We start from the raw sequence: 22,789 nt of genomic DNA, 5'->3' as shown, positions 1-22,789 counted from the left end.
AGAGAAAGGTGTAAGGCTAAAGCACATTTTATACAGTTGTGGGTCTCCAATTTTTTTTGCAGCAGCTTGGGGAAGAGCCCGGATGGGTGTGATAATCAGGACTGGACAAACTTTTGGCCATGCAGATACAGTGTAGCATGAAACGTGCTGCATAATGCTATCCGGTGCTAACCAAGATTGACTTGCACTCTCAGAACTGTGGCCCAGCTTTAAAAAATCTTAAGGTAGATCAGACGGGCCTGAAGCTGAACCACTTTTGTAAAATCTTTGTGCACTTTTCAGCTTGGCAGTATGTGCTTTCGCCCACTGGGGAGGTCAAAAAAGGCAAGAAGAAAGAAGAAACGCTCTTTGTTTCTCACCAGCATCTTGTCGTCCCTACGTAACATAATTTGTTCATGTGTTTTAAAAATAAAGTCACTTCTAAAACACTGCTTTTCAGCCAAGTCGAACAACAACAACTTGCAAAACCTTCATACGGCCCAATGTTCATTAAGAAGGTGTTTCCAGGCACTTTGTCTCAAATCCCTGTAAATAAACAACAATTAACTCTTTACCCACAATATACACCAATCACTCCCTTTCATTAATGTGTATAAAGTAACAACACTTTTATTCTATATAGATATTCGCAACCATGTGAATAAAACCACCACTTTCTCTTCCTAATCTGTAAAACTTTCTCTTGAAGTTCTATTGGTATTAAGAACGGGGTGTCAACACACTTATTCAGTACCTGGTAAAGGGAACAACCACACACACACACACACACACACACACACACACACACACACACACACACACACACACACTCGTACACCCTTGGATCGGGTTGAACTTCTTAGCTAATCTCTCACTCTGCTTACGCAGGAGAGAGAAGGGGGGGAGGGTGGGGGCACGACAATCATAAACAGATACAAGGCTGAGAGGTGCACTGATGCACATGTCCAAGTCTTACAACCGATAACTTGGACAATGAAGTTACTTCTAAAACCTTCATGCTCTTTCCCTCTCTTTCATACACACACACACACACACACACAATTATGCAAGTGTGCAAACAGTGGAAATGGGCACTTAGATAAAAAAAAATTATAATAAATCCCAAATCAGGTTGTACAGTGTAAGAGAATTATTAAGCTAAAATCTGTTCTGTGCCCAGAATATGATATTTTATTAATAAGGACTAAATTTCATATAAACTGCCTGGCACAAAAAACAAACAAACAAAAAAAGGTTGTAATTTTAGATGGTTCAAAGTTATTGGCTGGGATCAAATGGAATTTGGTAAAGAACTGTCCAGCACATTATTAAAACCTGGAGAGACAGCGCTGACCTGCCAACTTTTGGGGGGAAAGAAAAAGTTGCATTACAGAAAAAGGTGTGATGTGAACTCGCAGGATTGGGACTAAACAGTGTGTGGCCATAAAAAAAAACCACATGCTTTAATTTGTTGTGGGAGCTTAAGGATTGGACTTTGTAGCAATTAAAAAAGGCCAGGTCTGATGAGTCCAGATTCCAGAGCGTCAGGATAAGAAGTAAAGCGATGCTCCCATCATGCATCGTTGACCTGAATGTACTGAATCACCAGGTTATCACTGTGTAATCTGTGTGATAGGGTTTTATTTTTCTCTCCTGATGGCATTTTCAGTCCAGGCAGTGTATATAAAATTATAGAAGATTCTTCTTACTAGTTTCATTAGTTTAAATAATTAAAAAACCCCAGAATATTTTGGATATAATTTCACATCACTTTACCTACAATAATCCAAATTTATATAGCAGCCAGTCCACTAATTTGATCGGACAAGCAGCATTTCAAGAGTGCTGATATTTAGCCTAACGGCACTGGGACGTTTCACTGTTTGCATCACTCGTGTCCTAAGTACTGTCTTATTACTGGGAAGAAAAAAAAACATGATTAAAAAAAAAAAAAACTAAACAAAAATAAATCAATAAAACCCTAATATATTTGGCCACAGTATGTCTAAAATGTCAGTTATTTGATAATATTTTCTCTTTAAAAATCTGTCGTACAAAAGTAACGTCACGCTAACAATCATGCTTTTGTACTAAATGTCAGCATGGCTGTGATTAGCTGTGGCATATACAGTATCGTTTTGTATTGTATTGTATCGTATAGATCATATTGCATAGCCCTGCTGATATTAAGTGCGATAGTGTTAATTCATTCTAACATGTTAACGATTTTAACGGTTGCTGGGATCGATCACCACATCGTCCTCCCGTGGTGAGTGAAATCGTTTGACCTTTCCATCTAACAAACATCACATCGCTTGCCATAATTTCTGCTCTTTAAATTTAACTCTAGACCAATAAGATTAAAAGCTCTCCATGCGGTTAAAGAGACAGACAGACACAGATAAACTCAATGCTAATAAATACGAGTACAAATGCCATACCTTTCTCAGGATTCTGACAAAGATCTACACAGGAAAAAGGAAAGAAGCAGGCCCTTAGAGAAGCCTGGCTGTTTTTTTTTTTCTCTTCGAGCTATTGTATTGCATAACAGTGTTAATTCCCACCCCTCCCCTTGGTTGTAGTTGCGTTTGGTTTGTTTTAGCAGCAGAGCGGCCCGAGACTTGTCGGGGGGGGGTGGGCTTCAGTGCATGGTGTCATGTGAGTGACAGGTGAGTGCAGTTGGGAAAGAGGAGGAAGAGGAGAAGGAGGGGCTAGGCGAAGTACATGGTCCTCAGAGTGTCGTGGTGAATCTGCACAGCTTTGGCCAGAGCTTGGGGGTCACGACCGTTACTCTGTCCGGACACATGACTGCCCTCCGCACTGAGACAGAGAGAGAGAGAGAGAGAGACAGAGAGAAAGAGGGAGGAACAAAGAGAAAAAAAGTATTGTCTTTAATATTAAAACAATTTATTCATTCCCAACATTTTTACCTTTTTTCTGTAATAGTTCTTGTTTTGTTTCTACATTTCTGATAATAAATGTGATGTGGGTCATGACCAAGCCTATTGGGAAATCCATTATAGCCTTTAAAATCTCTTCATCTTTCAGCTTCCACTTTCACTCAGAACAGATTTTAGTTGTTATTGAAGGCAAATAAAATGTACAAATTCCTTTTATATAAAATGCACACTTCATACAGAAGTCATGACCTTAAATTTGGGACAGACTATGGATTGTGTGATACGTTTTTCCTCTGTGCTCACTAGTGCTGAGCGATATTTATATTCAAATTTATATCATGATTACTGTAATTGAACATTTTCTCTCATTTCTGATTAACAAACTATTTTTTTTTTTAACTTTAAATATGCTCAACTATTATAGCTGGGATTTTTTTTTCTAATGGAAAAAAGTTCTCCTCTGTGTGGCTTCAGTGAAGGGTCATGTGACTACACACGGTAGTATGTATTAAAGGGGACATGAACACACACAGTCAGCAGAATAAAAAAAAAAAAGATTAAGATTATGTTGATTAGAGTCTCCGTATGTTGGCTTTGATTAATTTTCGAGTAAGTGCACAGCCCTAGTGCTCAGAGTTCGATTTAAACATGATAAAGTTTAAAGTTACAATGTAATATTCTTCTAGATTAGAGCACTTTATTCCTTTTTCCTTTTCTTGTAATGGTTTAAGTATTCTCAAAACAAAGCCTCTTTCTAATAATTAAAAATATGAAATTATATTGGTAAAATAAATTTGTAGAATGAAGAATTTCTCTGTAATGAAAACAAGTTCAGGCACAAGGAGGCTGTTATTGTATTGATTGCACCCTCTGCTGGAGTGGGTGAGGAAAAACACTGTCTGTGGACGACTACGGACGTCTATTCACCTCTGTTATCATAATGGCAAAAAAATCATAAGCAACTGGCGATGTGATAAGAGCGTACATACATATCATAAAACCAAATGATCTATTTTGTGTCACTTTTGTATCACGATGGATTGGATTTTTATACCTTCCTAGAAGAGACTCTCAACTCGCTTAACCTCTACAGGCAAATTGAATAGAATTGGTGTTGAACTACCGTAATTTTACTTGTGTGTCTAGCTTCACTTTTGTTGTGCACGATTTATATTACATCACTTAAATTAACAAATTGTTCCCTAATACCTAATCGAGTGTACTTCATTTAGTATAAACACTAGGCTAAACATACTTTATATATTATACTACAGAAAGGTATTTGGAGTTTAAGCTCCGGTTTAGCTTCTAGCTACTTACATTACTATTTAAATCTATATTTGGTTTATTGATTTTTTTTTTCCTTTGTTAATGATCAATTATTAATACAATATTTGCTGTTGACAATTTAACTATTAAAAGATGGAATAACCGATAAGGTTTGTTGTTTTGCATCATATTTTGCCATCGCTCTCATTTCTATTCACTTGCATTTGCAATTCAGGTGATAAACAGCTTTATCATTAATTTGTCTTACATGACAAATTTTTGGGGATTGTGCCATTAGAACTGTTTACAATAAATAAATAGTCAGTTGTCTTGTTATCCATGATTAATCGCTTATTCATAGTCAACATGTTCAACTTTTCAAGACCGTTTTTGAACCTCCAAGAGTTTAATCGTATATCACAAACTAAATTCATCAATTAGTTGAATACCTGGCAATTTTGACTTCAGCCAGTTGTAGAGACTTTTTCATGTAGAGAACCTTTCAGAACACCGGCATTCTTACACTCGGTGCTTCATAAATAAACGTTCCCATCATACAAGATAAAAGCCCCTTACCTGTCATGCTCCTTGTCGACCAGGTGGTAGCGGGCACGGAAGGCCACTAGGTGGGCGTAGTAGGCCGGCGCTGGGATGGAGACGGAGCGTGTGCAGCGTACGTATGTGTGGCACAGCTGGTAGGTGAGCAGCTGGAACTCGTCGGCCGTGAAGCAGTTGTCGTCCCATAGCACATGGTAGTGTGAAGGCCGACTTGTGCCCTTGAGACACAGAGAACGAAAAACAGCAGCTTTGACTTAAGGGTGCGATACCCGTTATCACAGTATCTGTGTGTGTTTTGGCCCATTTGAAAAAAAATTATAATACCTCTACACGACTAAAATAATCCTCTAGTGAAAACCTTTGACGACAATATATCTTTTATAAAACAGCCTACATGCATGCTTTAAACCCTGCTTGACATCATTCACAGTGTTCCTAAAGAACAATTTCTAAGATCAACCGCGGGAGCTCTGATCATCACCATCTTGGCAGGAGCTGACTCCGCCTCAACCCCAGTCAATCCATAAATGGGCAAGTAGGTGGAACGAAAGAAGCCTGGCTGCTGTTTGGAACCCGCCTACTTAACCAAGTTACCACCCTCAAGCTAGCTTCGCTTTAGCGTAGTTAAAACGCCATGGTGGCTAATGCTAATGGCTTTTAGACCCTAGTGGTCATTTGAGCAACTGCACATTTTAAACTCATTCTTCAGAACTGGAAGTTACCCCTTGTTGGCTCTACTTGTGCTCTATAGTATGATTTGTATTTAAACACCAAAGCTTATGGACTGACGTTAACCATGTTGCAGAACCTATTCCAAGTTGCATCGAAGGTACTCTGGTTATTAACAACGCCCCAGCACTTTGGTTTAGTGTGTATACCTGTATTCCGGCATGACTGCAGAGGTAAAAGTCAAACTCATAGGGGTGCGTAATGTCGGTGTCAACTGTAGTGCCGGCTGGAATGTTTCCACTCCGTCCAACCTGAGAAAGGAAAGCGTGAGGGTGCATGGTGAGTAAAAACAAAAAACGTAAAACAAAAATTACCAGTAACACCCATACATGGAAATGTGTAAAAAATTATATCATTATAAATAATTTTCTCACCCTCTCGTTACGGTCAGCGCAGAAAAGGCGTGTATGGTGGCGTTTTTGCACAACAATATACGTGATGCCCGGTTGGTACTCTCTCTCCAGACTTATACAGGCTTCCCGAATGGCCAGCAGCTCATAATAGAGCACCTGAGGAATAATTTATGTTTTTGTATTATAATGTGAGCCATGTTAGAATTTTGCTTAGTGCATAAGTCTTAAGACACATTTAATTTCTTCATATTAAATTGAACAAAATGAAATGATGTAGATTCAATTAAAGAAACTAAAAAATATATATATTTTTTTTACTGTGACAGGCTGCAAAGCGCCTAAAGAAATCGTTTTTTTGGAGGGGAAACAATATTAAAATATTAAAATAACCTTATTTCCCCTCTCATCTGTTCTACCAGCATCACCAGTATACTAATGTTAATGAGCCAAAAAAAAGTCCTTCAGGAAGCCTGGAGAATTATTCCATGAGACTATATTGAAAATCCAAGAAAGTCAGGATATTTGGAAGCAAAGTCAGACTTTCCCATTAATATACACCACTCACAAAAGTGAGTACACCCCTCCAATTTAAGCAAACCTCTTCTTAAAGGACAACACTACAGAAATGAAACTTGGACACATTTTACAAATTTTTTGGATATACTTTAATTTAATTAGAACATAAAGTGGTTGCTGAAATGTCAAGAGTAAATAAAGTTTATGAAATAGAGAGAAAAAAAAAAGAAAAGAATATAAGCAATGGGAAATCTGACCTGTCTGAACTGTCCCTCGGACACGCCGTCTCTGTAGAAGATGAGGCGTGTGGGCTTGTAGCGCGTGGATTTGTAGAACTGGATGAGGAGCTCTCGGACCATGGAGGCCAGGTCCTGGATGACCTCCTGCCTGGGCCTCTGCACACGCACCGTGGCACAGTAACGACTCGGGTGAGCATCCATGCTGCCCACCACCTACACATAAACACACACATTAAATACTTAAATAGTGTACTTGGTACATTATGTGTAGAGATTTTTTATCTTCCATGTGTTTTTTCATCACTTAAAATGTCCATGTAAGTAATAAGAACATAAGTAGAAAAAGAAAGGTGACGGGTATACAAGACGTCCCACTGTTTCCATGGCTACATCTGAAATGACACATTATGACAATAATCAGATGTGCGAGAAAAAAAGAGAAAGGCGATGAAAACCAGTTCTCTCACCGCAGCGATGGACGGCTTCTTGCCATCTCCAGCAGGCGGATGAGTGACATCAGCACCTAGAAAAATGACCGGCTGCTGGAAGACGGACGGACTAAAATAAAAAGGAGAAAATAAAGAAAGATGAATGAGCTGAGGTCCGATCCGGTGTACGCCACGATACACGTTAGAATGTAAGCTGTTTTACAAACCGTTGATGAGGAACCAGGATGTTGTTGATGCCACCTAGCTTGACGTTGATCTTAAGGCAGAGGTTCGAGAGAGTCTGCGGCGATGTCTTTACCACGTTCTTTACCTGGACACACTGGGTGGCCATCCCAAGGAGAGTGTCTCCGACACGCTTCACCTCCGCTGCAGAAAACAAAAACACTGATATGCATATGGACAGCCATGTGGTGCTTTTAAAAACACCATTCTTTCACAATTATTCTCAGCATAATTCGTTCCAGAAGCGGGCTTGTATTTCAAAACACTTGCAAGCTAAAGCAAATTTCCCTATGAAAAATAATGAAAACTTAAATTATTTGTTCCACAGCCCAAAAAAATACATAAAAATAATTAATACAAAATATAAGGTACAAATAAAACAAATTAACCTGCACTTAACATAAAAAAAAAGTAAAATAAATCCCGACAGATAAGTGTTTCCGTTTATGCGCACAGGCGCTGTGTGTGTGTGTGTGTGTGTGTGTGTGTGTGTGCGCGCGTGTGTGCGAAGCCAAAGTTAGCCAACAGCGTCCAATGACCGCGCTTATATAACGGGATGCTAAGGGAGAGAGCAAATGGATCTTTGACCTCTCTAATGAGACTTTCTTTTGCTTTACACGTGCGCTGTACACACACGCATACACAACATAAAAGATGTTTTACACACACACACACGGTCACAGTGTTAACCATTACACGTGTGCACGGATGTTGATAATACCGGTGAGAGACGAGAACTAAGACCCAGCAGGGGGGACCATAACCCACAATTCCGCAACGCAATAGAGAAAAAACATTGGCTCAGTTGTGATCATGTCAAACAAGCGCAAAACAAGAAGTGCATGCATGATACATGATACTCGTAAACCAAGACTTGTTCGTTTTCCAAGTCAAAATTTATATAAAAAATAAAATTTGCTCATCTTTCGGAACACTCGCAAACCGCGTTACTCGTAATCCAAAGTTCCACTGTCCTGGACTTTAGACATTCATACATTCGCATACACACTGAAAATATTGTATATAAATGTAAATATTAGTATCTGGTGTACTGCAGTGTATTTTTTGTACAAAACACGTGAGCTACTTCCGTGATTTGTTCGCATCTATGAATGTTTGTAGATCCGCGGTCTGTTTGTATCTGTGGAAATTCATAACTTGAATGTTTGTAATTCAGAGACGTATTGTATGTGAAAATAAATAAATGAAAAGAAGCAAAAATACAGAAATTGCGACTGTTCATATACTTATGGACCTGCCTGTAAATGAATACAGCAAGAACAACAAAAAACAAAAGATGAACAAATTTCTTCATTTCACTTATAAAGCAAAGTAGGGCATGCTAAAAAATTTTGTAAGAGCCACTGGCTATAACGTAAAGAATTTTTTTTTACAAAGCAGATATTTTAGAGATACAAAAAAAATTACTCCTGCAATATCTGATGTTTTTTGTGATGTAATCTTTTACTCACTGTGTGCTGGTCAGCTCTGCACAGTCCTGAACTACGCCTATTGACTTGCATGTTGTCTGTGAACTGACTTGCACTGATTGCACATGCACCTTTTGTAGTTAATTTTTGTATCATGCAGGGCTGTGTTTATGTAGCATAGCACAATGGTCCTGGAAAAATTTCTTTGCGTATACTGTACCTCCTGTATATAGTTGAAATGACAATAAAATAATAAATAAAATGCTTCTAAGTTGTGACAAATTAAAAAATTATTTAAACTTCATAAATGTAAAGAGAAGGAACAAATTTGTCCTGAAAACTGTAATACACTATAAGGAAGAAAAAAAGGATGTACATACTGCTACCTGCTGTATAGGAGCGTGTATATATGCAAGTATACCTGCCTAGATAATAATAATGATAATAATAATAATAATAGTATAGTTAAGTTACAAATTTCCTTAGATATGAACGAACTGCAGTTCTACTTCTGGTTCAATCACGAAAATAGTTTACGTGTATTGTACAAAAAACAGACACTGCAGTGCACCAGATACCAATATTTACAATCATATACAATATTTCTAGTGTGTAAGTGAACGCCTTAAATGTTCCTAATTTCGAAAAAACTTTAACAAAACAGAGTTTACAGTCCAATACAGTGGAAAACAGCTCTGAGACAAAATTGTGTCCGGTATTACCCTCGTAATTTAAAGGTACAGAGACAACACCGTTAACATGTGTAAGATTAATTTCCTTAGGTGCGATTATGGTTTTTAGCTACATGATGGCAGTGGGAAAAGAAAAAAGATTTAGTCAATTGGATTGGTATGCTTTACACTGTATATTCATATCGAAGTACAAGACTCACTTTGCGGGACTTACAAACAAATCCGACTTACGAACATTCTCACAGAACAGAACTTTTTGGATTGGTATGTTTTACACTATATATTCATATCGAAGTACAAGACTCACTTTGCTGGACTTACAAACAAATCCGACTTACGAACATTCTCACAGAACAGAACTTTTTGGATTGGTATGTTTTACACTATATATTCATATCGAAGTACAAGACTCACTTTGCGGGACTTAAAAACAAATCCGACTTACGAACATTCTCACAGAACAGAACTTGTTCTTAAGTCGGGGACCAATAAGCATGTATTAACAGCGGGTCTTTACCATAGACGGGTGTTTTCCCAGGCAGGATGACGATGATGAGCTGCAGGCCAGCATAGGTGTTCTTCAAGTGTCTGAACATAGGCTCTACACTGTCTGCTCCCTGAGCGTACTTGCAGAAGCACGGCTGGCCCTGAATTGGCATCCCGGCGTCTTTTGAAATTTTACGCAGCTGATCGGTAAAGCTTCTGCGTCAGGAGGAGAAAAAACATATGACCCACCGCAAAAAAATAAATAAATGTATAAGTAACGTGAGCAAAGTCAGAAATACAAGTTTCACATGCAACATTTGGAAAGAAGTCGTACTTGAGGATTTCCTCCCTGCACTGTCTCTGAGTGGCGAAGCAGGCGATGGCCCAGATTTTAATTTCAACACCGGTGTGGAACTGCTTCCCTCTCATGTCCCATACACCATGGCTCGGAGTGGCCACTGTACGATTCTGGGGACACACACACACACACACACACACACACAGATACATATACGAATCACCTCCTGAGCAAACACACACTATCATGACAGCTGCTTTAGAGTTTACTTTAGGATTTACTTGAATGAGATTTTACAATATAGTTGTTCGGCGTAAAAGCTTCATGCAGGCAGACATAAGAAAACAGGTGGTATGGCACCTAAAACATTTATATACTGAGTACACAAATTAGAATGAAATGCACGTTTTATGACTGGGATTGTTGAACAGTTTTATCAGCTATACAAACACACAAAATTAGAATCTGGCAAAAAACAAAAACAAAGCACAGTTCACATTTAAACAACCCTTAAACCAAAATTGTGCACTTTAAAAGGAGAAACTGAAAAAAAAAAAAAAAAACAGCTGTTGTGTCAGTGATAAAATAGACACGAGGTAATAAGTTCCTACAGATTTACACAAAGCTGGACAAACTGCAACTAAATCCAGTGAAATCAAAACAAGTAACCCACTTAAAACCCCAACACTGAGCGACAAACACACACACAAACATACACACACAAATTGCATGATTGAAAGGAGAGAAGATACCAGGAAGTGTTCAGAGCTCACCCTGCCGCCGTACTGCAGCATGGGGGCGGGCAATACGCGGCCGGTCACTTCGGCCATCTCATCCCTGACGCGGAACTGGAACTCCTGCACGAACGGGTCAGCCTCGTAGTTTGCACTTCGTACCTGCGATTGGAGAGAACGAAAGAGAGAGAGAGAGAGAAAGATTAGCAACAAGCCTTTGTGTTCTGGGGAATCTAAAAAATTTCAAGCTAGTCTGCATTCCTGTATAACATGTGTTTTTTTTTTTTTTTTTTTTTAGGAACAAAGCTCAATGCAAGATTCTTGGACTGTGACGCGACCCTCACCAGCCGGCTGATCTCCTCCTGCCTGTCCGGTGCTGATCGAGCTGTGGCTTTAATCATGGTGGAAGTTTGGTTATCCGTCAGTTTCTTAATGCAGCGCTGGCCCGCTACGATATTACACACCTGAATGGAAAAACAGCTGGTTAAAGTCGATCATCACTTGGGAAACAGAAGAGCAAGAATGTAAATACAGAGTGAAGGGCATGTACGGGTGCATTAGTTATAAATTACGCCAAATGTATAGACTAGATGCTGAATTCCATGAACTAACCTACTGTTAAGAATAGATGAACCACGGTGTTTAAATAAAGCCTGCTAACACACAACTAAACAATATTACGGAGTTTTATTATATTCCTAGTGCTATACTAACCTAGTTGGTTAATTGGTGGTTTCTGTGCGATCCTCATTCGTTGCTATGGTGTTGCTAGGTGGTTGCTGTGCTACAGAGTCAGTTGCTAGGGTATTACTAGAGGACTGCCATGCTATCAGAGTTGGCGGCTTGAATGTTGCTAGGCTATCCTAGTTGGTTGCTAAGATATTCTAATAAGCTGCTAGAATGTTGCCACATGATTGCTGTGCTACTGTAGTTGTTTGCTAGGGGGTTTCTGTGTGATATCATAATAGGTTGCTAGGATGTTGCTATGTGCTTGCTGTGCTATCCTCATTTAGCTGGTAGGATGTTGCTACGCTATCCTAGTTGGTTAACAGGATGTTGCTAGTTGGTTGCTATGCTACATTAGTTGCCTGCTAGGATGTTGCTACATGGATGCTGTGCTATCCCAGAAGATTGACAGAATGTTGCTAGTTGGTTGCTAGGGTGGTGTTATAAGGTGGTTGCTATGCTAAACCTAACTGGCTGCTACTACACGTATGTTGCTACATAGTTGCTATGCTAGCCTAGTTGGTTGCTAAGATATTACTTGGTGGTTGCTGTGCTATTGTAATTGGTTCCTAGCTGGTTAGTGTGCTATATCATAGTAGGTTGCTAGGATGTTGCTATGTGGTTGCTATGCTATCCTAGCTGGTTAGTATGATGTTGCTAGTTAGTTGTTATGCTATGCTAATTAGTTGCAAAGATGTTGCTAGGCCATCCTAATTAGTTGCAAAGATGTTGCTAGGCTATCATAGTTGCTATGGTGTTACTAGGCTATGCTATTCTGGTGGGCTGGGAAGATATTGCTAGTCTATCCTGGTTGCTATGGTTTTGCTGGGTGGTTGCTAGAGTGCTGTCAGTATTCAAACATATGGTAGGTTGTTGCTAGGTGGGTGCTACGCTCTCCCAGCTGGTTGCTAGGGTATTGCTATATCATATGATAAGTGATTTGCCCCTCTCTTACCTCCAAAAACATCTACATCTATCTCATTTGCGACAATGTACAATTGTTAAAAGTGCTATTCAAATAAAATTGAACTGAATTGAATCTCATGAGGATAATCTACCTGGTACACAGATACACTGCGGACGGTGGTGCTCACTCACCTCTAGGGGCAGATATGTGTGTTTCTGCTCCTGGCCCACCTGCAGACAGGGTAGGTGTGGATATTTGAGCTGTAGGCTGTATTTCTCACGGAAGTACTGCGCCACTGTTCTCTCCACAGTCTGCCCGTTCTCCAGTTGCAATGGAAACCTTAGAGGGGGAGACGAAAAAAAACCTTAAGCTACAGGCTTGTGATAAAATTCCAGGGGGTTGTATCGACTAATATAATTTGAGTCCTCTTTTTAGAAGTTATTCTCATTTTCACTATGCTGAAAAAGCTTTTCATAAACAATAAACAAAAACAGTCTAATCTGGCTAATCGTAGTCAAGCGCAATTAAAGCTATCCTCCTCAGGGCTCAGTTTACTCACGTTTGGTGGCTGGCAGGCCGACGGGTGACATTACACACCCGGTACTTCCTCCTCATGGTGCCGCAGTGAGTCACTTCCACCTTCAGACCTGAGCAAAAGGATAATAGATTTTAATTATCCTGTGCCGTCTAAAACCAAGCTCAGGACTGAACGTTATTTCTTGATGGAATTTTTTCACACACACAAGAAAAGCTAAACTGAAAAACACTGAGCTGATGAATTTACTTCCAAGGTGTTTTTAAGGCTCCCCTGAGACCCAAACTCCAGTGTTGGGTGCCTTGTAATTTGGTTTCTTTCATTAGCACAAGATAAATATTTAACATGATCGCTTTCTTTAAATAGAAAACAGTGCTGAAAATGTAAGATCCTTATATGTGAACTGTTAAGTATATTTTAAGGATATTACCATACTAACTGCTAGACATTTACACACTGATTCCAGAATCCATTTTTTGTTTACATATTTTCTTTTATTTATACATGTTTGCATTTGAGGTGGTAGATGCTGCAGTTCCACTATGATCCTGCAGGTGGTGCACTCTAACTATTCATACTTTTGCAGGCAATACAGAATCCTATGTGGCAGGAACGAATCATTTGCCTAGGTTGTCTAGAATCCTGACAAAATCCTAAAATAAATAAATAAAATCTAGACATTTTTTCAAAACATAAAACTTTTTTTTCCTTTTTTTTTCTAAAATCGCACAACAAATCGAATCGGTGCCTAACAATCGTGATGATATCCTATTCGATGGTCCTTGGTGATTGTCATCCCCACTGCTAATTTAGCAATTAACGGCTAACTTAGCTCTTTATTGTGTTTCATATCGCTTACTATTTAGAACGTGATCATAAATGAATGATTTTACACATGCTACTTTTCTCCTTATTAGTTTCTTTTTTTTGTTTTGCTTGTCAGAAATGCTGGTGGGAAAAGCCTGAAAATGGGCGGGAAACGCTTAATAAAATCCCAAAACTTGTTTTCCGGTTGCTGCATTCTGATTAGCCAGAAAAATGCACTTCCGGAAAGGGGAGCAGTTCTCTGGTAGTTAATTTAAAGCTACAGACACTGAAACAGCGCGTTAGGAAAAGGAGTGAAACAGAAAGAAGAATCAGGGAGACCAGGATGCAGGATCTAAAGCCATAAAGTATTTCAGCTACAACATTAACACACAAACACAATATAGAGACTTTCTTTCTTTCTTTTTTAACGCCATGCCAGCTTTCGTGGCTATATTCATGGTAAGAGTTATTTTTGTTAAATATTAAAACTAGATAAGATGTAAAAAATTCTAAGAACTTTAACACTACGTTTGGATTTACTTGTTCAAAAACTTTTTTAAAAAAGTGTCAACAAAATAAAACAAGTTCCTTAAGGAAATAAAAGAGTTACAGTCAAAAAGAATATTCTTGATGGACAGAAACGTTCTGCATGATAAACACTGTGGTGGATTTTCTCTTGACAGTAAAAATGTGTGTGTAGCCCTTAAGTGTCCTATCCTGCATCTTGTATAAGTCAATATAGAGACCTCTAAGTATAATAGGTGCTTTTTAAGAAAGTCTGATAAATGGTCCTGTAACAGCGTAATATCCGAGGACCTTGCATGATGACGCTCCAAGTAACAAGCAGGAGAACCTAAGTGACGGACTTAATCTGGGAAGAAACCAGTGTAGCTGAATGCATGTTCTGTTTTTTTTTCTTTCTAGCATTCAAATTCACATTTTCATATTTAAAACCTCAGTCCTAGTCAGAACAGTGTGAGAAATTACACCGAACTGAACGTGTCAGAAGTGGGTGCCAAAACCACACACACCTTTGATTTCTTTGGTGAATTTGACTCTGTGGGAGTCTGTGAGAGGGCGTGGCTGCTCGTCAATGTTATGGATGTCCAGGACCTCACACATGAACTGGATCACCGGCTGGGCTTTGTAGAACGCCGTAGCAGACACTGCAGCCAGGACAAACAAACCAGTGAGCTAAACTTCAACATGACACACACACACACTCACTGAAGCTCTGTAGTTGAAAACTCTGTATTCGTATGTAATATATTCAGGTTGGAATAAGTATTTGCATATGCACTGCACGAACGCAAACTCTTAAGACGCTCTGCACCAACCGTCTATATTCAGCATCATCTTCCACATAGCAGGCCTCACTGATTGGTGGAACCCGAACCACACCTCCCTGCCACCGCCCAATGGATGATCATAACCTTCTGGAGATGAAAAGAAGGACCGGCCCACTGGTGTGTACCTTAAATGAGGTAGCGCACAGAAAAATTTGAACACACATTTGCAGGTAGAATTTGTTTGTATACAAATACAAACCCGAATTTATTCAAATCAAGTTTACTTTCCAACAAATCCTGGCCTCACCCTGTTTAATTCTCCCTCAAGACAGACAGACCACAAGAGGCATTGGGGATATACGCATTTAGTTTTAGAAAGTAAATCTTCCGTGCTTTGAGTTGTCTAAGATGGGGGGGGGGGGCTTTACCTCATGGAGGGCAGGTGGCGCAGCACCACGTCTACGGCGTGCACAGGGTTGGTGCTGATCGGCTTATCCAGGTCCAGAGGCTCGGGCATGGTCCGACCAGTCAGCACCTCGTGCAGCATGTGCCAGCTGACCAGAGACACAAACTTGATAGAGACTTTAAAGGGCCGATCCTTGCCTCCTTCCCCAGGCAAGGTCACATCAAGGTCTACCTAAAAAAAAAAAAAAAAAAAAAGGAGTGCTGATAACACTAGATTTAGAATTTCAGTGTTGAGTGCGATGCATATGCACAATCGGATAGAAAACTCTGAGAAAAAATTTGTGTTTAAAACAAAATGTACTTGGTGCTTGGTAAGCAAATGACCTTTGAAGATTCTATGGAAAATTAATCTGTACCTACACAATGTTTCCAAAAGTATTTGCTTGTTTGCCTTGACATGTATAAGAATTTAAGTAACATCCAATTTTTAATCCGTAGGGTTTAATATGATGTTGGCCCCACCCCCTTTGCAGTTATAATGGCTTCAACTCTTCTTTCAACAAGGTTTAGGAGAGTGTGTTTATAAGAATTTCTTCCAGAAGTGCATTTGTGAGATCAGGAACTGATGTTGGACAAGAAGACCTGGGTCACAGTCTCCGCTTTAATTCATCCCAATGGTGTTCTGTTGGGTTGAGGTCAAGACTCTGTGCAGGCTAGTCAAGTTCTTCCACACCAAACTCTCCATATGTCTTTATGGACCTTGCCTTGTGCACTGGTGCCCAGTTGGAATGGGAAGGGGGTCTTGCTATGCTAAAGTTCCTTTCATTGGAAGCAAGGGGCCGAGCCCAACTCCTGAAAAACAACCCCAGACCTCAACCCGATAGAACACCTTTGGGATGAATTAGAGTGGAGACTGTGAGCCAGGCCTTCTCGTCCAACACTAGCGTCTGACATCACAAAGGCGCTTCTGAAAAATGGTCAAAAATTCCAATAAACACACTCCTAAAGCTTGCGGAAAGCCCTCCTGGAAAAGTGCAGCTTGTTTTAAGTGCAAAGATGAAGTACACCAAACCTCACAAAAGTTTTAGTCTTGCTTTCCTGAGATGGTCTTCTTATCCAACATCAGTGTCTGACCTCAGAAGTGCGCTTTGGGAAGAATGGTCTAAAATCCCCGTAAACTTCATGAGAGCTTCATGAGAGGCAGTTTCATCATGGTGCTTGATGGGATTTGCAGATGCACTTGACAATACTGTTCTCGCAAGAACTGATCCAGAAAGGCTGACCTTCATGTCTTAAAATAACAACTGACTGCTGTTGTTGTTGTTTCGCTATGACCTAATTCCATATGTGTTATTTCATAGTTGTGAAATTCCCAGTATTGTTATGGAATGTAGAAAATAAGTCACTAAACAAATACAAAGAAATTTGCAAGCGATCCCAAACTTTTGAGCGGTAGTGTACGTCAGGAATGGAATGCTTATCAGGTGCATAGGTCATAGTTTAGGTCAAATTCTTTATTGGTCAAAATGGATAATATAGAAACAGTGCACAGGAATGTCCTCTTGTATTTCTCTGGTATGACTGAGATAGCGCTACGTTGAGGAAAGGAACCATTGCTGAACTGAATGGAAGAAATGTGGTTGGAAATTCCTGATTGGAGATAACTTAAATGCTTGCTTAGTTAAAAAATAAATACATTCAACAGTAAAAACCATTATTTGATTAATAGTGAAACGCATTTTCACACAAACACACACACATATACAATGTGATGAGAACTTCCAAGTGGTTTTATTATGGACACACACCTGTTAGTCAAACTCAAGAATAAAAGTACTTTAGCTTGGACTTGGGTCATGTGTCTTGAGTCCAGACTGACCCTATTCCAGACTGATAGGCGTGTCATGGTAAGAATGGGAAGCGCATGAAATGATGCATCCCTTATGCAAAGTGTCCATTGTACCAGCCTCTGAAGGCAGTGTTACGATCTGGGGTTGCGTCTAGACTCAGCAACGTTATGTGGCAATAAAATAAAGTCAGCTGACGACCTGAATGTACTGAATGACCATATGGAGACTTTTCCTCTCTGATGGCGCAGGTATTTTCCAGGACTCAGATTGTGAAAGAGCGGTTCTGGGAGCATGAGCAATCTTTTTTAGACATGACCTAGACACCACGTTGTGTTTTTATTTAAAGATAAAGGTGACTGAACAAAACTTTAGTGTGTGCGACTTTTTTTGGCTAAGCTGCATATTATAATATATATTTTACAATAAAATGAATGCTGCCTGTTATGCCTGTCCATTTCGAGCATCTTGTATCCTGATAAAATGTAAACCACATGTGTGTCCATTGTAGTCAAATGTCTCTCCAGGCATCCGGGCTGAAATCCCATAGCTGTAACGCGTGTTGATATGTAAATCAGCTCGGAACACCGACGCCCAGGCGCTGTTTCTCGTCCTGAGTTAGCGTATGAGGAGCATGGTTACAGCAGGAAAAGTCGAGAATATCTGTGTCTTATTATTCTTATTCTTATCTAAGTTCTGTTCGTAACCCGATTTAGTTATTTAGTTCGTAACCCGATTTAGTTATCGTTCATAAGGTGTAGCATTCTGTTCACCACAGCTTTGTTCGGATGATAGTTCTCCGTAAAGGCTTGGACATCACTCCACTTTGCACAAAATTGTTTTGCGATCAAAAATGTGTGCGATCTACAACCGCGGACTGAACAAAACAAGACTTTGTTCAGGTAAAAGTGACAGCGTTCGTGGACCGAGGTCCCACTGCATGAAGCAAAACTAGTAGACCCTAACGCATTAATATATTTCAGCTTTTAGATGTGTGTGTGAGAGAGACACTTACTCCACCTGCAGCAACCGGTAGAGGTTGTGCTGTGTACAGGCTCCTCTTGCCATCATAGACCGGCCTTCTGTCTCCAAAGATGGTCACTTTAAAATGCTGCACCATGGAGTCCACGACCTCCCTAGAGATTATCCAGAGAGACAAAATAAAACACACTCCGTATACCACACTTTAGGTATTAAAGCCAAGAACAGTGTCTGTCTGTGCTGTCTGTCAGGTAAATGCGGAATAGATCGGTCGCGCTTCCTTATAACCTTAAAACAATTGATGTGTTTGTATCCCCAGCTGTAACGATTCTAAGCACCTTTCACATGTCAGTGTTTAAAAAAATAAAAGAGAGAGAGAGAGAGAGAGAGAGAGAGAGAGAAAGAGAGAGAGAGAGATGAGAGTAGACACACTTGGCAAAAAGTCACCGGAACAATATAAGAATAGAACAATTTGCACGCACCTGTTGACACGGCGTGGACATCTCTCGGGTTTGATGTCCACCTCGTACAGGTAGACGTCCATCTTCGGGATGTCCACCTGAAAGCAGTTGGCCAGCAGCTTGATGGGTTTGCCCATGGTGCCATAGCCAGGCCTGCGTGGCATGGAGAACAGGGGCGCAGCCCCAACGGCTCCTGCACACACACAAACACGCAGGTTGGCATTTATTAATATTTAATATTAATATTTACATAACCACACATACATGTACTCTTTAAGTTTAGAGCTCATCAACCCAAAAGTGTTTGTTTCTGGAACCCTTACATCATACATCCCTTACAAATCCTCAAACGGCATACCGGGTAAAAAGTCAACGAGCTGCTACATGCCATTTTGTTATTCTGCATTTACTGACGGACATAAAAAGTCAACTTCAATTCAATTAAAGTCCATTTTATTTGTATAGCGCTTTTAAAAACAGTCACTGTTGTAAAGCAGCTTTAAAGAATAAAAAAAATATATACAGTCTTATGCAAATGTTTAGGCACTCCTTGATAAATAACAGATTTTGGTGATTTTTTTTATTGAAAAGATGTTAAAGATGTTACAGATGTGATGCATAGTTACTCCTATGCTTATGCTAATTAAACAAAAATGAATGAATAAAAATATAACTGAGACAAAATGACGCCTGTTCAAGAGCACAGTAAACACCTTGTAGCGTTGTCCTCCCCTCAATGTCTTCCCATGTTCCCTTTAAATGGGATCAGCTGTGTAACTAGGATTCTCCTCACAATTAATGACGAACCAAAACACGAAACCTTTTTTTTAATGCTTTATATTGTGTAAAGGCATGTAAGACTCCCTTTCTCTGACGTATGAACAAATCCGACTTACAAACTTTCTTAGAAAAGTCGTTCGTAAGTCGGGGACTTACTGTATAAGAAAACAAGGTAGCTCAGTGGTTAAGGCATTGGACTATGGTTCGGAAGATCCCAGGTTCAAACCCCACAACCACCAAGTTGCCACTGTTGGGCCCTTGAGCAAGGCCCTTAACCCTCAACTGCTCAGATGTATAATGAGATAAAAAAAATAAAAATAAAAATGTAAGTCGCTCTGGATAAGAGCGTCTGCCAAATGCCTAAATGTAAATGTAAATGTAAGGTGGCATATAACGATTGAAACTAGTACAGTTCAGCCTAAAGAAATTAATTAACATTAATATGTTATTGCAAACTTTTCCTACATTTAATATTAAGCACATTACAAGAAGTGAACAGGACATTGCCTGTCTGTACTCTATTTTATTATTTATTACTCTTTCGCAAGCCAGGGACTTACTGTACTGACTAATCAATACTTAAAATATTAGTAAACTTATTTAGAAATTCCCTTATTCTTCCATTTCCATTTACTTCAAATTCTATTCAAATTGTTAAAAGGGTTGTCAAATCATTTGTAAATGCCTGACTGGAAATGAAAGATAAAGATGAGTCAACATTGCATCCTACATGTGATGTTTCACTGCTCAGACTTTTAATATATATATATATATATATATATATATATATATATATATATATATATATATATATATACACACACACAAACAGACACACAAAGTAAACAACCCACATTTTCCAATCACTCAAGATTGCATCGAAACTAACAATAGCAGATGGCAGATAATGGAACTTACTCTCGTGTACGTAAGACATGACTGACTGGAACATGTGGGTTGTGTACAGCTCGTCTGATGTCAGCTGCATTCGCCTTTTAAATGAATAAGCTTTTAAATGAAACACTCAGATCTTGCGCATGATTGAAGACTCAAAAAATCAACCGGAGGATTTTCATTTTGATGATTCATCTTGATCATCAGCCACCTTACAATGATGCTCAAAGCGTTTCCATTAGAGCTGTGAATCCCGTGTAGACTGCCGATTCAATTCGATATTCGGCTGTTGATTTAAATTTTATCCGATTTAGCAGCGCTTTATTCGTTTATTGTCGGGTTTTACCCTCAAACAGGTATAATTTCTTACAGGTTTTCAGGTATTAAAATCTAGTATCTAATAAGCATTAAAATGCTGTGTAACTCGTGTCAATCATTTGTTTTAATGTTGAGTGTGAAGTAGAAAACAGTCAAACAAAAAAAAAAGATTAATGCTTTGGAATAGTTCTTGCAAGAACAGTATTGTGTCAAGTGCATCTGCAAAACCCATCAAGCACCATGATGAAACTGTCTTTCATGAAGACCTTGCCAGGAAAGCAAGACCAAAACGTACCTCTGCTACAGAGGAGAAGTTCATTTACAGTCACCAGTTACCTGCGAAATCACCAATTAACAACCAGCACCCCAGATTAGAGATGTTATGAAGCTTTACAGAGCATAAGTAGCAGATAAACATCTCAATATCAACTGTTCAAAGGAGATTATTGTGTATTTTGGATGTCTTCAGCTTCGTTTTACAGTGTAGAAAGAAATAAAAAAAAGGAACGACCATTTGATTAGAAAGTGATGCCAAACTTTAGAGCGGTAGTGTATATGTATCACTCCGCGTTCCAGATGTAGAACTTTGAACTACAACTACTGTCGGGTGAAAGTACTTAAGGTACCTCGCAGTACTGAGGAGAGAGCAGCTGCCTGCCAAAACCCACACTCAAAATCCTAAACACAGCACGTCGTCTCCTTAGTAATATCTTTCAAGTTGTTCTGAAACACCTTTTAAGCTAATGAGCTCCTAAAACAAGGCCGAATTCTAAACCTAGTGCGTGGAACAAGGGATTATGTACCCTAGTGCGCTAGTTTTCCATTTAAAGCTATTTGGTTTAGTTAACTGCACTGATATTCTGAAACGGAATAAATGGAAATATAAAGAGAAACTTAAGAAATTTACTATCCAGTCCACCACCACCATGTTTTATTCTCCTCCGCTTTTGGCGACATAGTTCCGCTAGTGCTGTTACTTTCACTGACTGTCAGTCGCCAGCTCCGCTAGTTGCGGTTAGCCATTTATGCTAGTTGCAGGACGATATGTGCTGTTGGAGCAAAATCATTGGTTAAATAAACCGATAATCCGTCGATAAAAAGTTGGATTTGCGAAATATATACAGCACGGCTGAGATGTGGTAACGGAAACGAGTGCGATACTGCTTATTTAGACACAATCAGCATTTTTTATGATTATTTAAAACCTGGAAGAAATACAGCTGCTTAAGACAAAGCTTGTAACTTTACTGTGAACCAATTAAAAAAATGTGTGGGAAACTGCAAAGCTCATAAATCTAAATGAATCGAATCAACAGTCTACTCATGATTCACAGCTCTAGCGCGCTTAATGCTGGTCCTAAGCCAGAATAAAAACAGGGAGTGTGCCAAATGAAAATACGTGCATTTCCATCCTGGAAAACCAGCTGCAGAAGAAGACAAAAGAAGGACGGCGTTGTAAAATGTGAGACAAAACAACTCCCGCTTCTGTATGTCTGGCTTTACCCTGATTGCTCGTTTTGTGCTCTGAGGTGTCCATGCACAAGACCTTTTATAGAGTTTTATGGGAGTCACCAAATGCTAATGAACTGTCTGAAGAGCTCAGTTTGTATTTTTTCCCCAAATCCTTTATAAATTCTTTATAATCCGGAAAACATTTGACCATTTTGGCTTAGGCGACACATTTACACACACTTTGAGTAAAAGACTTGTGAAGAGATATCACAGCTTTGTGTTTTTACACACCTGATTGTTCCTGATTCCAAAAATACTGTTTATGTGAATTAAATTGTCCAGGTATTCAAAATAAAGTGTCCAGGGATTCTAGTTCATGACGTAAATACACAGCATAGTTGTGGGTGTGTTACACTCCTGATAAATGTGTTCAAATGTAGTTACACTCCATATAACACTTCTGCCAAAAATTTATTAGGAACTCTGTTTATTTTGGATTTAGCTTGTGAACTAGGTGAATGAATTCATTCTGT

General features: G+C 39.3%; 1 protein-coding gene across 1 annotated transcript in view; it reads right to left on the bottom strand.

The window, feature by feature from the left end:
• Positions 1–901: 901 nt before the first annotated feature.
• Positions 902–22,789, bottom strand: part of ago3b (argonaute RISC catalytic component 3b) — a 30,686-nt gene continuing 8,798 nt past the window's right edge. The window contains exons 2-19 of the mRNA XM_053489773.1: positions 18,834–19,005; positions 18,386–18,506; positions 15,547–15,755; positions 15,167–15,303; positions 14,861–14,995; positions 13,047–13,134; positions 12,679–12,826; positions 11,199–11,318; positions 10,894–11,016; positions 10,157–10,290; positions 9,854–10,038; positions 7,199–7,358; positions 7,011–7,101; positions 6,562–6,756; positions 5,810–5,944; positions 5,585–5,686; positions 4,725–4,924; positions 902–2,799 (exon numbers count right to left, since the gene is read on the bottom strand). Of these exons, the coding sequence (XP_053345748.1) occupies positions 2,691–2,799; positions 4,725–4,924; positions 5,585–5,686; positions 5,810–5,944; positions 6,562–6,756; positions 7,011–7,101; positions 7,199–7,358; positions 9,854–10,038; positions 10,157–10,290; positions 10,894–11,016; positions 11,199–11,318; positions 12,679–12,826; positions 13,047–13,134; positions 14,861–14,995; positions 15,167–15,303; positions 15,547–15,755; positions 18,386–18,506; positions 18,834–19,005 (2,564 nt within the window). The 3' untranslated portion in view covers positions 902–2,690. The remainder of the gene's footprint in view (positions 2,800–4,724; positions 4,925–5,584; positions 5,687–5,809; positions 5,945–6,561; positions 6,757–7,010; positions 7,102–7,198; positions 7,359–9,853; positions 10,039–10,156; positions 10,291–10,893; positions 11,017–11,198; positions 11,319–12,678; positions 12,827–13,046; positions 13,135–14,860; positions 14,996–15,166; positions 15,304–15,546; positions 15,756–18,385; positions 18,507–18,833; positions 19,006–22,789) is intronic.

Source organism: Clarias gariepinus, chromosome 28 (assembly GCF_024256425.1).
Source record: "Clarias gariepinus isolate MV-2021 ecotype Netherlands chromosome 28, CGAR_prim_01v2, whole genome shotgun sequence".
Taxonomy (NCBI): domain Eukaryota; kingdom Metazoa; phylum Chordata; class Actinopteri; order Siluriformes; family Clariidae; genus Clarias; species Clarias gariepinus.
This window is presented reverse-complemented; position numbering and strand designations above follow the sequence as displayed.